General features: G+C 41.2%; 1 protein-coding gene across 2 annotated transcripts in view; it reads left to right on the top strand.

The window, feature by feature from the left end:
- The window catches only part of Tmem71 (transmembrane protein 71), a 39,209-nt gene extending 34,020 nt beyond the window's left edge, over window positions 1-5,189 (top strand). For both annotated transcript variants that reach the window (XM_052747918.1, XM_052747917.1), the window contains one exon: window positions 3,279-5,189. In XM_052747918.1, the coding sequence (XP_052603878.1) occupies window positions 3,279-3,294 (16 nt within the window). In that variant the 3' untranslated portion in view covers window positions 3,295-5,189. The remainder of the gene's footprint in view (window positions 1-3,278) is intronic.
- Window positions 5,190-17,786: the final 12,597 nt, after the last annotated feature.

The following is a 17,786-nucleotide window of genomic DNA, read 5'->3' as shown; positions in this document are numbered from 1 at the left end:
TCTTTTTGTATCTGTGACCCACTGAGTTTAAATGAGCATAGATGGGAGGTTATTTATTGGAGTGTGAACAACTTATCAGTGGCTATACCACTGAAGAAAGCAACACCTCTTCCCTAACCATCATTCATTGTCAATAGTCCCTTTGGGAAGGGTGTGGCCTCATGAGCCTTTCTCCCTCCCATGATGGAATGTTGATGATCTCAGTCTCAAACAGATCTTGGGTAGGCAACCACAACTGTGGTGAGTTCACAAGAACATCAACTGGGGTGTGTCATGTCTATAAGACCCAGATTCTCAGTGCTGATCCCTACCTCTACCTCTTATATTCTTTTCACTTTTCATCTTGTGATGCTCCATAGTGGCTCAGTTTTGTGTACCAAGCTGACACCAGTGAGTGCTAGGCTAACAGAAGTGGTCCCAGCACTTCTTAGCAATGCTCAAGACCCTAGATTTGAGCATCAGAGCCACCAAAATAAAAGGTAGTAAGAAGGTGGCTTGGAGTATAGTCCAGCTATATAGAGCTGCTTGCTTAGGAATGCACAAGGTCTGCCTTGATCTCAGGCACCACAATGAACAAACAAACAAGAACAATTCTTTACCCAAAGAGCTATTTTTAAACCCAAAGTTTAGTAGTGATAGCATTGTTAAGATTTGTTAGGCAGTGAGACATACACAAATCATTCTTATTAAAAATTAAATTTACAATTAATTGGAAAGATAAATGACCATTGTGTATAGCAATTCTATGGAAAAGGCAGAATTCTTCAGAGTGGGGGTGAGGGTAGGGTCTCTATGCTCTAAAGTCATGGAGGAGCTATCTTCTGCCCCAATTCTAGGCCTTCTTAATCCAAGTTCCTGGGGGTCTGTACTCATAACAACTTCTCTGGGCAATTCTTTTCACATTTACAGTGATAACCTTGGAAAGATGATTTCTGTAACTTTTACCTCTTGATTTGTGGACTCACTTAACCTACCAAAACTCTACTGGGAACTGTGCTCTGTACCAAGTACAGTGCTCAGTTCATCTGAACAGTCATGAAATAAGTCTCTACCATGAGTCTCAAGGTCATAAAACCAAGGCACGTGGCCAGTCTTAATACTTTAGAGCTTAATCATAGTCACATACATACAATAGACAGGGTAATTCTATTCTATATGGTAAATACAAGTATGGAGCTAGTAATTAGGCCAAGTGAACACCAGAAAGGAAGTTTCCCCAGACTGCAAGAGGTGTGGGATGTGGGCAGGCAGGCCTTTCTGGAAGAGACACTGTGTGATATGACCTGTCACAGTTATTTTCCCAAGTTGGATTTTAGGCACTTCCCTACTGGCATGAGCTCCTTCCTTGTTTTCTCCTAAAAGCAAATACATCAAGACTGCATGCCTATTTTGCACTGACATTCTCATCTGCATCCTCCTTTATGGGAAAAGATCTCTTCTTTGATGATTTATATACATACTTTTATCTCCTCCTCCTCTCCTTCCCTTCTTCTCCTCTTATTGTCTCTCTATATTTTCCTGTTTCCTGCTCACCAGCTTTCATGTATACACTCTCTTACATTGAAGACTTGTGAAAACAGGAACTGTACACACCACAATGCCTTCAAAATAGTAGGTCCTCTCTACATATTCATCAGCCCAATGATGAATGATGATGTTTTCTGCATCATTGCATGAAGGACTTCTTTTACAGCAAAGAGTTCTGTGCCTGTGTATTAAAGATGCTACAACTCTCCTTTTTACATGCATGTATCTAAAAGATAACGAGACACATACATGGTTATTAATATCAAGAGTCAAGAATGGCTCGTAAGTCTCCTCTCACAATCAATGATGAGGGTCTAATAATTGAGGGAAATCACTGAGTTCAGTTCAACAGACATCCACACTGCAGCCCTCTCACATTCATCTTGCACTATGCAAGAATGAATTCAATTAGGTGCCTCCTTCGTGGCATTTTAGTCCTCTCAAGTCATATCTCTTTTTACATCATAAATTGATTTCTTTTCACCTGCCTTCCTCCTTGAATTTAAAGTCTACAGTTGTGAGTGTTGTTCATCTACTCAAAATTGCTGGAGCAGCCCTTGTTCATGAAGGTCATCACAGGTATCACGTGCTTCCAACAATTTTTTTAATCATCAGTATGAATGCTCTGTATATTTATGACAGATATCCTAATACCAAAACAGGTAGCATGTTGTCCTAGCTTCATATAATTTTTATGAACATTTTATGTTTCTATAATAAAATGTCCTGAGGAAAAAATTAATATAGGAGAAGAAAGGGTTTGTTTGGCCTAAAATTTTAGGTTACAGTCTATCACTAAGGGGAAATCAAGGCAGGAACTGAAACATCTAGTCACATTGCATCCACAGTGTAGTGCAAAGAGAACAAATACATCCTTCCTTCATTCAGCTAGCTTTTTTTTTTCTCACTCTTTATATAGCCAGGGTTCCCCTGCCTAGGGAATGGTGCTGCCCACAATGGACTGGGTCTTCTCACTTCAATTAACAGTTATGTTAATTCTCTACAGACATACTGATCTAGATAATTCCTCTACTGAGGCTCTCTTCTCAAGTGAGTAGGTTGTGTCAAGTTAACAGTCCAAAGTAACCAGAATACACATGTGCTTTCTACTGTTAGATGGAGGCTTTTCATTCACGCTAATGATACATGAATTAATCAACTTTATGGAGTTAAGACATGGAAACTACAGCCATGTTACCCTCTAGGCTAGAGGCTCTTAACTTTTGGGTTAGGACTCCTTTGGGGGGTCTAATGACCTTTTCACAAGGGTTGCATATCAGATACCCTGCATATCAGATATTTACATTACAATTCATAACAGTAGCAAAATTACAGTTAAGAAGTATCAATGAAAATAATTTTTATGACTGGGGATCACCACAACATGAAGAATTATATTAAAGGGTCGCACAATTAGGAAGGATAAAAACCACTGCTCTAGGCTGTACTCCTGGGATGGTGCAGATGAAAAAATATTACAAAATGGTAATTAGCCAATTTCTGTGGTGGGCTTTAAAGGTTAAAACCTGCCTGGTTTCAGAGGAAAGGGCACTGAAAACTGCCAGTGGGAAAAATTGATGTAGAGTGAACCTAAGTTGAGGCTCCACTCTTGCTATTTGTGATTGTTCAGGCTGGATTGTGTACAATTAGATACTGCAGTGTGTGTGTGTGTGTGTGTGTGTGTGTGTGTGTGTGTGTGTGTGTGTATGTGTGTATGAATTATTCATTCATTGTCTCCTTCTCTAATCTAGATTTGATAGTACTTGAAGAATGCTGGTGATGAATGTCTTCAATCTGAATATCCAGAAACAATAATTTGTAGTCTGCTTGGAATGAATCAACCACTTTATTGGAAGGGAATGAGCAAATGGATAACTGAGAAAAAAACCCTCTAATTTGACAATGTAATTTCTTTCTAAAATCTCAATTTCCACATGTAATAGTAATTGGTTCATGACATTAATATTAAATTTTCTTTCATTCATAAACACTGTCAGTTGAAAGGGAAGGGGTAGGGGAACGTGACAGAGCAGAGGCCACCTGGAGTAATGCTCCCCTGTTATCCCTAAGGTGGTGTACCTGAAACATTAATTTTAATTAGAGAATTTTGTGAGAGGCTTGGAACATGAGTGTCTGTGGTCTTTCAGCATGTAGCTATGCTTTGCTGACCTACTTTAACCAAACAATGCAAACAAGCTTATATAATTAATACATGCTGCATAGGAAATAGGCACAGTTTGCACATACAATATAATGTTGCAAAAATTCATCCCCTTTGAAACATGCATTGATGTTAGATGGTGATAAGAGGTGCTGTTGTTTGTCTTCAAATGTCCATGTGTCAAAACCTTGATTGTCAGTGTGACAATGTTGAGAGGTGGTGGGACCTTTAAGAAATAGGACCAGGGCTGGAGAGATGGCTCAGCCGTTAAAGGCTAGGCTCACAACCAAAAATATAAGAAATAGGACCAGTAGAATATCCTTAGTCATTCGGGAGCTTCCCTCAGAATGTATAAATGGTCAGACCCTCAGTCTGGCTCTGGCTTTCTGTCCTGCTATATGATCTCTTCCTCTCACAACTCCCATGTGATGTGATGCTATCCACCTTGAAATCACCATTAAAATGAAGCAGATGCTGGTACCATGCATTTGAACCTCCAGAACTGTGGGCCAAAGGACTCCTTTTTCATTACTAAGTATTCTGCCTTGGGTATTTTGTTTTAGTGATTGGAAACAAAGAGAGTAGCTGATCATTGGTGGAAAATGAGCAGGAGAGAGCTGTTTTTTTGGAATAGGAATTCTTCTTTTGAATGATTTTCTTTACTACTTTTTTTTATTTCTGGGGAACAATGATCATCATTCAAATTGTAATTAAAATATGATACATAAAAATTCCTTAAAGACAAAATAAAGGAAAAATTAGTATTTGAAAACACAAGAAAATGGTGAAACTATATAATTGGCTGAAAAGTTATAGAAGACAGTTATCCTTCTTACCTCTCACCAGGAAATTTCAGATATGGTCTGCTGAGGATGTTCTATGCTACATCCTCCAGTGAGAAACTTCTGTGTGTTGAAAACTATTTACTTTAAAGTGATAATGCCAAAAAACAAAAACAAAACAAACCCCTTTTATATCTGTGATGGTTAATATTCATTGTCAACTTGACTGTATTTAGCATCACCTCTGAGACACACCTTTAGGTATGTTTATGCGGTTGTTTCTAGAGAGGTTGAACTGAAGAGAGAAGACTTGCCCTTAACATGGGTACCAACATCTTATGGACTGGTGTCTTGGACTGAATAAAAAAGGAAGGGAGAAAGGAAGCTGAGAATGTGCATTCATCTCTCTCTCTCTCTCTCTCCTTCTTGACTGTGGACACAATGTGACCAGTTACCCAGGCTTCTGCTTCCTATCATGATGCACGGTATCCCTTTAAACTTTGAGTCAAATAAACCCTTCTTTCTGTAAGTTACCTTTGCCAGGCGTTTTGTCAAAGCAATAAAAAAGTAACTAATATAATACCGTTTTTATTTCTGGACATTTTTGGTTGAATGAAATTATACTAATAAGCAGACTCACCATCAACTTACATATATAGTATGTGTGTCATATAATTTATATTTACCTACATCCATATACCTTTTCACACATCTAATGACCTTGGTTATTTGAATTTTTTTTGTTCATTTGTTTTTACTAGTTTATTTGTGTTTTGACTTTTTTTTTTTTTTGGTATTTGGTTTCAGAGATAGGATCTCTCACTCTTCAGCCCAAAGATAGCCCAGAATTCACTATGTAACTCAGGCTGGCCTTGAACTCATGACAATCCTCCTGTCTCAGCCTTCTGAGTGTTGTGATGACAGTCATGAGTCTCCAAGACCAATCGTATATTTTCACTTCACATTGTATAAATGTCTTATTATTTTATGAGATATGATGGAATACAGATATTTTTTCTAAACTCATTGCTTGTGTTTTCACTTTGTTGATTGTTTCCTTAGCTGTGCATAAGTTTTTAATTTAATATACTCCCACATGTTTATTTTTATTCTTGTTGCCTGAGATTCTGGTGTGGTAATAAAAAAAAAATCATTGCAGAAGCCAAAATCAACAAGCCTTTTTTTCTCCTGTTTCCCATGGTTTCAGAGCTTACATTTAGGACTTCAACACATTTTGAGTTGATTATTAGATGTGATATGTTGCAGCTTGGATACGGAATGTCCCCACAGGCTCACATGTTGAACAGCTGATGACACAGTTGAGAAGTGGTAGGAACTTTAGAAAGTGGCCCTAGAGAGGTAATTTGTCACTGGAAACATACCTTTCAATGGCATGTTGGGACCTGGCCCTTCCTGTCCAAGCTGCCTGGAGGTAAGCAACTTCATTTCAGCACTATCTCTCTACCATGATGTTTGCCTTCAAGTAGTCATGGGTTGAAATGCTCAGAACTGTGAGCACAGCTAATCCTGTCTTCCAGTAGTTATTTATGACAGGTATTTTGCTAAATGCTGGTAGCTAAGGATTTGATTTCATCCTTTTGCATGTGGATGTCCAGTTTTCTCAATAGTATTCCCATTCTATCCCAATAGAGCTTCAAAAGTGTTATGAATGAGATTGTAAGACAATGTGATCATTGATACATTAGGTGGTTCTATCTCCAAGGTTTCTTTTCTTCCATTGTTATCAAGGACCTAGAAACTCTAACCACATGTTCTTCAGAGAGCAGGTGCTGGATGTTTTGGTAAGTTTCCACATCACTTACCAACTGCCTCTGCTTCACAGCCCAGCTCTTCTGCCCTCTTGAAGGTATTGGAGTGTGACCTGTGTTTATTTTTTTCCAACTATCTCAATGAAGTTCATTGTCTTAAATGTTACTGGAGAAGAGCCACAAGGTAACTTTTCCTTCAGAGGTGCCACAAGGTATTCATAATTGCTAAATGGACTGAGAAAACATCTGTTGCTTCCTGAAGTTGATATATTTGTCCCCAAAACAACAATCAAACTTTGCCAGGGGAAAAATATAACACCTCTCAGACCTGGAGTAAGGTAGGAGTATGCCTTGTATTTTACAGCCAGCTTAGTACTGACTCATGACCTCCAACCCCAGCATCACTTATCTGGTACACAAAATATGGGGTCATAAGAAAGGATTAAACTGATCAACTATTCCCAACCCTTTTATTTAAAGTTGGTATAAAATATGAAATTGTGACAAAACATTTATGATTTTGCAACAGAATAAGAAATATGCACTTGGTCCCTGTCCTTGCTCTCTGACACAGAGCTACTAAAACCCTGGCAATTCCCTGGGTAGGAAGGCTAATGGAAGCTTCCTACACAGAACTGCTGAACCCATTGGGATTTCCTAGATGGCAGTTGTATCTTCTAGTCTAATGAAGACACTCTTGATGAACTCCTGGACAGCCTAAGGAAGAGGGCTGGTCATTAGAAAGAGCAAAACATGTTTAGAAGCCTGGAATACTAAACTCTCCATACCAGGAAGGATAATAGATTCAAAGACTGAGATAACCGTGATCATAACACATGTGATGAAGTGTAGCAGGGTCCTTGTTGTTGTTCCCTTTTGGGGGTGGGGGCCAAGTAGGCGCAGGGTCAAACCACACAGATTCCTGTTGAAACAACAAGCTCAGTTTATTCAGAAAGAGGCAAGCCTTATATACCCTCCACGCCACCCTGTGGGGAGGTCTGATGAATATGTATCTGTTGGTGTGACATGGCTGTCTCTCATTGGTCCAGGTCATCTCCTGTAGCTGGAGTTTTCCTGCCTGGCCTACAGTCAGGACAAATCTCTCTCACCCACCAGTCCCCACAGCCGCTCAGACCCAACCAAGTAAACACAGAGACTTATATTGGTTACAAACTGTATGGCCGTGGTAGGCTTCTTGCTAATTGTTCTTACAGCTTAAATTAATCCATTTCTATAAATCTATACCTTGCCATGTGGCTCGTGGCTTACCGGCATCTTCACATGCTGTTTCTCATCGTGGCGACTGGCAGTGTCTCTCTGACTCAGCCTTCCACTTCCCAGCTTTATTCTCCTCCTTGTCCTGCCTATACTTCCTGCCTAGCCAATGGCCAATCAGTGTTTTATTTATTGACTAATTAGCAACACATTTGCCATACAGACCATCCCACAGCTATCTCCAGATCATGTTTTAACTGTTGTTGCTAAGACCATCAGGCAGATCCAGGCTGGCTCTCAGAAAATATTTTTTTTTTACTTGTTTGAGCCGTCTGGCTCTCAAGCCCGTTAGGGATGAGTCATCCCACATATCCACTCCTTTTTATTATTTTATAGGACATGCTCAGTGGGAGCTAGGGTGCATTGCCCTAACCCTGTTGACCCCACCTCAGGAAAGCTCAGCATAATGGACTGTGCCTGTCTTAGACTGGCTTGCCAAATAAGCTCGTATCCGTCATTGACTACCAGCCCTGGAAGAGCATCAATCCTGGAGAGCTGTCTGGGTGGTGGACTTTAGGCAGTAGCCTTCTGTATCTCAGTGAGCCGTATGTGTGTATTATCTCTCTAGGAGGACTTTGATCTAGGTATCTGAGAGCCAATAAAACCTGTAGGGTCGCCTTTGTGGCCGCCTTCTGTTGGTTAACCTGTTGCAGAAGATATTTAAACAAGAGAAGGATTAGTCAAAAATTTTAATGTCAAGGACATGGATGGGACCCCAGTCATTTTTATTGTGCCAATCGAAGTCTTTCTGGTGATGTATAATCAACCTTGTAGGGGGTAAGGCAATTGCTTAATATCTAGGGTCACATGGCAGTGATGACATGACCTTTACTAATACCACAGTAGCAGAGCAAATAATACATTACCCTTCTGAAGCTTCTTCTTTGTCCAAAGTCTCTTGGTCTGTTGCTGGACGCACATCTTTGGAGGGTATCCATATCAGTGTGGTGGTATTCTGGGGAAAAATGTAAGCATATCCTCACCCCCTGGGTTAATAGGGAACAGAGTATTGCCATTGGGCTTGTATGACAGGGTCAGTATATGGTCCTTGGCCCGTGAGCATCTCAAGAGAAATACCAATGTTGATCTGTATATTAAAATGAGCCTGAGCCTCAGCCTGGTCATCATAGGCAGCTCGCCAATTAAGGAAGACCATAGGCTCCAACACAGCTTTCATCAAATGGTGCCAGTCATAATAAGTCTGTAAATGCATTGCCCATTGTCGTAGGACTTGCTCAAAATATGATGAGTCAGGACCTGATTCATTAGCAGCCTTATGGTCCAAAGACAGGTCTGCAAGAGGGGTAGTTATCCATAGCTGGTTAGCCGCATTGGGGCCCACATTAACTGGAAACGCCATGGTGGGCATGTGTGGCACCATAGGTAGAACAGGCTGGGAGGTATGCGGAGCAGCTATCTCAGCAGGCAGACATCCAGGCAAATCACTCCATGGATACTGTAGTGGTGGGGTAGCCATTCGAGGCATGGGGGGAACAGTGAGAGGGGCTGCCGGTATAGGCTTAGATGCTGCTGCAATCATTTCCTCTCTCTTTCCATCCCTTTCCTTCACTTTACGCCTATTCTTTTGCCTCTCGTTGCCAGTAGAGGCAGAGGAAATAACAGTCATGGATGGAATGAAGGCAATAGATAAGTTAGTGTTACATTGTTTCTGGCAGTGCTTATTGTGGGCCTCAGTAGAGGATGACTTTAGGCCAGCAATTATAGTCAACAAAATGGGCATAACAAACAATTGGAGGGTTACTCCTGAGGCTACTTCCCTTTTTTTGGCCAGGAACAGAACTCTTATCCAAAGATCAGGTTCCCACATCACAACCCACAAGCACACGCATGCATTCACAAACACACATATACATATATACATATATATATATATATATATATATATATATATATACATATACATACACATATACAACTAAAAATAGTCAGATGGTGGCTGTTGCTTCCTGAGGGACCAGCCCTTATAAGGAAACACCAGGTGAGCCTGAACAAAAGTATGTGCCACCCTGCTGTACAGACAGACTCACAAACAAGACAAACAGAAAGAAGAAAGTGGGGGTCCCAGTATTTACCTGCTGAAGGGACCGAATTTACACAATGTAGAGGGGCCTACTCACCAAAATATACTGCTCAAGGGGGCTTCTCAACCAGCACCGCACATGAGTAAAGGGAGACAAACAGACCCTGTTCAAGTACCAAATTTTCCGGGTTTTGGCACCAGATGTAGCAGGGTCCTTGTTGCTGTTCCCTTTTGGGGGTGGGGGCCAAGTAGGCGCAGAGTCAAACCACACAGACTCCTGTCGAAACAACAAGCTCAGTTTATTCAGGAAGAGGCAAGCCTTATATACCCTCCATGCCACAGTCTGATGAATATGTATCTGTTGGTGTGACATGGCTGTCTCTCATTGGTCCAGGTCATCTCCAGATCATGTTTCAGCTGTTGTTGCTAAGACCATCAGGCAGACCCAGGCTGGCTCTCAGAAAGTTTTTTTTTTTTTTTTACTTGTTTGAGCTGTGCCCATTAGGGATGAGTCATCACACAATGAAGCCTCCAAAAAATCTGTCAAGAGTGGCATTTGGACACCTTCTTGGCTATTATCCACATGTGTGGAGGGTGGAAGATACACCCAAACTCCACATCAACAGAATCCATCTAGCTCTTCATTAACTTTGTTCTGGGTATTGATTCATCTGTTCTTGCATTATATTCTTTTGATATGTTCTCTTGTAAATTGTTAAGTGTAAATAACACTTTATTTTCTGAGTTTGGCCTTCGTTATTAAAAGTTTTAACGCAACCGGGTAGCTATGGTGAATCGCTATGTATAATCAAATCAGATGGGAACCTACAAAGGGATTCACTTCCTCTGGTTGACATCTTAGGTGGAGGAGTAGAGGAATGTGGTTTTTCTTTAATAGTTGCTACACATGAAACTCTTTATAAAGGGGAATAGTCTGAAAGCAAAAATGACATGGTTTTGGAGAGACTTGGAGATGGCACGGAGTCATTCCCTCCTGTTCATTTGGAAACATTAATCTTACTAGCACCAATGTGGTGCTGAGGTCCTGGAGGATTCTTGGTGATCTACTGGGCTTCAGCCCATTCTGGAACCAGAAGATGCTAGAGTCTGATGGTAGCATAGGATGGGAGCAGAAGCCATGACAACAGTATAGATACACTTACTGGGAAGTAATGAAAACCGGCAGGTAAACATCACTGCTTTTTCCTTGGACCTCCCCTCTGGGAAAAGATTTTCTGATCTCAGTTAATCCCCACTGAAACTACTCTCATAGATTTACCCAGAGGCATGCCTATTGGTTGATAATCAAGCAGAACAAGTTGACAATCAAGATTATATTTGTTCAGTGAGTATTTGTGTAACCCAACCATAGGTCAAGAGCCAGGATAGTGCCTGGCAATGTGATACCAACTCAGACAAATTAGGTCTCTGCTATTGTGACATGTCATATTAATTTAGTTTTTTTCTCACTAAGAAAGGCATTATTTAAAAATATTTTATTGGGGGCTGGAGAGATGGCTCAGTGTTTCAGAGCACTGGATGCTTTTCTAGAGGACCTGGGTTCAATTCCCAGCACCCATATGGCAGTTCACAGCTGTCTGTAAACTCCAGTTCCAGGAGATCTGACACCTTCTCACAGATGTATATGCGGTCGAAATACTAATGCATATAATATAAGAATCAATAAATTATTTTAAAATGTTAAAAAAAATTATTGTTAAAATACTAGAAATATGGAAAAGGAGCTAAAATACACAAATTTGTCCTTTTTATTATTACAGCAAGATCACACACTTTATTGTTAAGAATTTTTTTATAAGAAACTTGGCAAAGTCTTCTGTTGAGTCACATGTGAAATCCAGGGTCCTGCAGCTCAGAGATGTTATCACAAGGGAGACAGAGCAGCCCAGGGAGAGGGGCAAATATGATGATTATTTAGTAAAGTGGAGAGAAGGAAGGTCAAGAAAGGATATCAAGAGTCCTGATCACAGGGGCCTTTTCTCCACATATATACATTGTCAGGCTTTATCCTAGGATAGTAGGGAGCCACTCAGAATCATTGAGAAATATATGGTCATGTTACTTTGGTGGCTAGTATCAGAAAATAGACTACTGGTCAACCTTTAAGTACTAGCCATTTCTGTATCTGCAGCTTGAGGCATCACTGTCTTCAGACTGTCAGACATGAAGGGAAGTGAGGAATGTCTAAATATGGAACTCATAGAAAGAAGTGGTCCGTGCTTTCTATTGTCTCCACCCCACCAGCCCCAGGCGGAATGTAATTGTCCTCTATAAAGCCATCATCATCCCCATCTTCACCTACCAGGGATGGTTCCCAAACCCCTGTTCCAGACAGTGAGTGATTCAATAACTGGCAGGGTATTGGTGGCAGATGTGGCATTTGGTAGCAAGCGTGGTGAGTATGGAGAGGACTACTGCCCCTAACACAACCTGCAAGAGCATAGGTCATGTCTGGCTCTGGTGCTCAGTCCAGGAGCCATGCTGATGTGGTAGAGAGCTCTAAGTATTCAACCTGGTTTGGTTTGTTTATTCATGGAACTTGGCTTCTGCCAGAAAACAAAACAAAACAAAAACAAACAAACAAACAACCCCCCAATAAAACACCTGGCTCTAGGGACACCCCAGGTTCCAGGCAGTCCTAGGGTAAAAGTCCTGGAGAGGCAGAGAGGTGGGTGGGACAAAAGCATTACATTTGTAAATTCTTAAAGGCAAATATCCTGTAAGCATCAGACGTGAAAAGAGATAAGACCTTGCTGGCTACACAAGCAGGCCTCCAGCTACACTCATCCACACCCCTGCCAGTGTCCTGATTTTTATGATGAGTCCTTTAGTGCCTTGCTTTGTACTTTTACTGCCATTGTATACTCTAAATACTATCCTGGAGCATGGCCTGACTTTTTTTGCTTATATAATACTTCTCTGGGGTCTCTGCTACACACATCCTTCCTCCAGCTTCCACTCCTTGTAACCTAGGAAGCTTGTTCACTGGGGAAAGTAGAGATTTCCTGCAGAAGAAACCATCTGTCTTGCAGAGTTTTTCCCCACCCCAGTCTTCAGCATTCCTGCTAATAGAGAGTTGATTGTGGAGGCTTAATTCTTGTAAATTTTGAGATTTAGGGGCACAACTACTTCAAAAGTTTTCTAAGTTCTTCACTGAGAGGAGCACAATAAAAATTTTGGATGTCAACAGCTGTTTCTGCTCACTGCTAAAACCTTAAATTCATTGGAGGTTGAAAATGACATTCCAGTTCAGCTGTGCCTTCATTTGTTTATTAGTATGTATGATGTGATACCTGCTCTCTGGTACTGGAGTATGCATTGTGATTCTATTTTTATTGGATAGGAGAATGAATTCTTAATTTTCTTTACTGATTTGCAAAACAAAAAGTTCTCACCATCTTTCAAAGTTGACTAGGGTGCTATGCAAGAATTTGTCTCATATACAGATTTCCCAGAAAGCATGCCTTTAGATTACAATCTTTGTGTAGTTTATATCGCATTGAAGTACCAAAAGGGAAGGGGAAAAGTACAAAAGTATGTGTAGAGAGAGTAACTCAATTTTTAAAATTCAGCCAGCACTTACTGTTATTTTTTGAGAACATACTACTGCAAGAACTAAGGCACTTAAACAATGATTTAAGACTTGACACCTGCCTTCAAGAACTTTGTCTAGTAGGGAAAGAAAGTATTGTGTAAAACAAGAAGAATATAATATAGCTACTGGTGACAGGATGCCCTGAAGACCTTGTTCATTGGAAGTCTTAGTTCTGGATGCTAGATAAAATGATATATGTCATTATTTAAATAAAAACACGTATTTCTCATAAATTTGAAGACTGAGAAGTCTGAGCCCTAGTCACTGGTGATTCAGTGTCTGGCAAGGGCACTCTTCTTAGTTTGCAGATGGCCATATTCTCACTGTATCTTCACATGAAAAAGAAAGGTACAGTATCCCTTTCTCTTCCTATAAAGCCACTGAGCCCATTCACAGGAGGCCACCTTCATGATCTAGTTATTTTGCAAAATCTACCTGGTAATACTATCACACTGGGTATGAAGCCTTCAGCATATGAATTTAGATATAGATAAGACACAAAAAAGCTACAATGCTCACTATGGTTATCTCTAGTTGTCAACATAACCTAAAATAATCTAGGAAGAGAGTCTCAGTGAGGGACTGTATACATCCTGTTGACCTTTGGGCATGTCTATTTGGGATTATCATACTTAAGTTAATTGATGTAGAAAGACCCAGACCACTGTGAGTCATGCCATTCCCTGCGCAGGGGATCCTGAACTGTATTAGAAATCAATGTGGGCACAAGCAGGCAAACACATGAGCATGCCTGCGTTCATTTCTTTTTGCTGTTGACTAGATATGCTTTGACTAGCTGTTTGAAGTTCTTGCCTTGATTCCCCAACAATGAGAGACTACAATTTAGGACTTAAGCTGAACTATATTCATTTTTCTACTGAGTTTTTTTTTGGTCAGGGCATTTCATCATATCAACAGAAATAAAACTAGAAAATGTGTGCCCAGAACTAGTAGAGATTAAAATTTTGCTAAAAAAAGAATACATTTGACTTAAGTGAATCTTCTAAATATCTTTACTATAGATATTATTTTGTTGTTCTAGAAACTACATATATTTTATAGCCATTTATCTTATTCACCTATATAAAAATAATCAATTATTACAATTACTGGTCACTAGATAATCACCCTATGATTTCTGGAATCCCTGATGTTTCTTAATAAAGGAAAAATAGTTCAAGAGCTATTATCATCAGAATACTAACTCAGGGGACTTTATACATGAGGTGAAAGACTAAATAAAAGCCAAAAGAGCTGTGATCTTTTTCCTATTTCTGTCTCACGGTTCTCAAAAGGAATATTCTAGAATTTCTATGAATGAGCTACACAGTAAGGAGAAATCCATTGCCTATCCCATTTCAGGATGCCTGCTGCAGACAGAGGCCTATGTGACATTAATGACTCATAAGATAGCTACCCCCTTAACAGAATGCCTGCAGGTGCCTAATGCTTCCCAGACCTCACCTACAGGCCTCTCCACAGTCCTGTATCACATCGCTGTCATGAAAAACAAACCCAGGTATCATCCTAGACAGTTCCCCTTCATCCTACAAGAATGCCACCCACCACTTGGAGCCTCCACGCTCGCCTGGTGCACCCTCTCTTTTTCTCTTAGGCTGGGAAGGGCTTGCATGGTAGTGGGGGAGATCAGGGAACCTCCCGGGTCTGGTGTAGCTCTACTGTACTAAAGGAGAAGAGGTCAGCTGTGAGAGTGGATGCCTGGCTTTCCACCAGCCACATGGGTCAATGAAGGCAGAGGCTGGCTTTGCCATCACCCTCATCCTACCCCCACTGCAAATCTGCTCCAAGAGCTATCTACTCTGGTTACAGCAAACAACTGAGATGCAGAATGATCAGCCTGCGCTGCCAAGCATGCCAGCCTCCGCCCAACAGGAATCCCACTGCTGCTCGCACACAACAGCAGACCCAGGCACCTGCCAACTTGGCACACTTTGCCTCGCTGCCACATTTCTGTAGCAGGCCTTGATGAAGGTCTGATCATCTATTATTTTTCTCAAAATCTACCCCACTGTGTGGGCTGTATCCCCTCCATCTGCCCATGCTGGGTGAAGTTTGCTACAGCTGCTAGCTACACCTGCTAGAAGACCAGACAGGGTACCTTGGGATGTGGGGGCAAATAAGCAGGTGGATGCTAAAGACTGGCAACCACTTTGCAAAAATTGTCTCATTCTTTTGTAGCCTTACAGCAAATAAAAACAAAGAAAATGAGATGCTGGTGTGGGTGGAAACAAAGGATGGTATACTAAGCCTCCCATGCAAAAGTCAGTTGACATTTGAATTTGCATTTTGAAAAGAAAGGACAACCTAGTTCTCTAGCTCAACCCAACCAAAGCAGCTACCTTTGTGTAAATGAAGCTCAAGCTCAGCTCTTAAGTGTTGGGCTTGTGGGAGTATGGTGAAATCCAATGGTAGCTGCTCTGTTGGTCTCTTTTTTCTTTCTTGCGCTTTCTTTTCTTTTTCTGTAAAAGGAAAAATAAAATCGAACACTTCATTCTGAGTCTTCCACTTTGCCCGTCTCCCTAGCTGTGTTTTCCTCTTCCCCCTCTTCTTCTTTTTTTTACTTCCTCTTTCCTCATCCCTCTCTCTGTATATGTGTGTATGTATGATGTGAGTGTGCATGCATGAGTATGTGTGAGCAGGCACATGCAGGCCAAGACTGACACCATAATATTTATTAAAAATATTTATCAAAGAGGAAACTGGTTTGCAAGCCTGACAGGCTAAGGAAACAGGCCACCCAGAGAGACTTTGGAATGGACAGCAGCTACCATCTGCGGTCAGTCATATGTCATTGTCCTGTTGGAAGCAGAGGGACCTAGCAGATGACAGGCTCAGACCCTGCTGTGATGATTCTAGAGGCCGTACCAATCAGCTGCCACGTGGTGCTACTGTCATCCCAGTCCCACCTTCAACACGGGGCAAGATGGACACATGGGAATTTAGCTTTAGACACTATTAGAAGGGTAAAGGGCCATAATAACACCTAGTGCACTCAGTGTTGTCCATTGGCCCTTCCTCTCTCCCTCTGTGTTTTTCAGGTGTGTGATCACTCTGTGCCAGGTGCCTGGTCAGAGCCTGCTGAGGAGGGGCACAGTGAATGCTGGCGAGGTGATTCTATTAAAGGATGCCTGGCTGGGTGTTGTTTGCAGCAGAGAACTTTTGTCTTGTGCTGATCCTGTGTGCTGTGGTCAGAATATTTGTCTCCTCTAAAACTCAAATTGAAATTCATCATTGTTGCAGCATCTAAGAGTGGGATAGGTTAAGAGGAGATGAAGCAACATGGCTTCACCCTCGTGGGTGGCATTGGTACTCATATAAAAGGGCACGTTCTACCCACTCCCACCCTCTCCTGCCTTGCTCTTCCACTTTATCCATGGGATAATGCAGTAAGAAACTGCCTGCCTGGAGCCACCAGCTCCATCCTAAACTTCCCAGGCTCCAGGAGCAGAATCAATAAGCTCTTCCTTACCCAGTGTGAGGCAGGCTGTTATATGTAGTACAAAAAAACAGATTAAAACACCCAGTGTCTCTTCATCCTCAATTCTGGTTATTTATACATATGTACATACATACATACATACATACACACATGTGCATACTTACACACATATAAAAATGATTGTATTTGTTAGAGTTTCTTTCATGTTTTTATCCTATATATCCCTTCCCCCAATGATGACTCTGTTCAGATTCTCCAATATGCCACCTTAGTGTCTACCTCATTGTAATATAGCTTTGCAAATCCCCTCATAGCATTTCATAGTACTGAAGGAACTCAAATATGATTATATTGACTTTGAGTTTAATTTATCAGCTCAGTGTCAATGTGGAAACCCCACAAGAGAGTTGTCCCTAGGAGGAGGCTTTGCAAGAGGGAGGCAACTCGGGGAGTGGTAGATGTCAGGTCTGTTTTCTTTAAGAGCTCTATGTCTTAAGGGAAATTAGTCAACCTCTCTGAAGTTCAAATTTATCCTTAACAAAAATAAGATGGTAAGGGAGACGGCTCTGAGTTCACATCCCCTAGCTCCCATTTTAAAAGGCCACATGTAGTGGTACATACCTGTGACTCCAGCACTATGGCTGCAGAAACAAGGGCCTCACTAGCTATACAGCCCATAGGAATCAATGAATTCCATGTTCAGTGATAGACACTGTCTCAAAAATTAAGATGGAGAACAATGAGGAAAACATCTCAGGTTGATTTCTGGCATTTGGGGATGGGCTAGTGAGATGACTTAGTGGATAAGAACACTTGCTGCTCTTTCAGAGGACTGGGGTTTGGTTTCTGGCACCCATATTGGGCAGCTAACAACTCTACCTTCAACACAATAGGGCACAGGGAAAGTCTGAAGGCAGAGCTACAGAGTGTGTATCCAGGAATCCATCCACAGTTCATCCTACACAATGGAAAGCTTCATCTCCTTGATAGATTTACACTCTGTAGAGCAGGGTGTGGTTTTGTCATAAAGCTGCTGATGTGCATGTTTTATATCTAGCTACAAACACCTCAGGAGAGGGAAGACAAATAGGTAGTTCCTGGAGGATCAAGTCCCAATTAGTGTTTGATGAGTTTGGATGTAAATTAGCACACAAT

This window comes from Peromyscus californicus, unplaced genomic scaffold, assembly GCF_007827085.1.
Source record: "Peromyscus californicus insignis strain IS unplaced genomic scaffold, ASM782708v3 Scaffold_20__1_contigs__length_68692818, whole genome shotgun sequence".
NCBI classification, from domain to species: Eukaryota; Metazoa; Chordata; class Mammalia; order Rodentia; family Cricetidae; genus Peromyscus; species Peromyscus californicus.
This window is presented reverse-complemented; position numbering and strand designations above follow the sequence as displayed.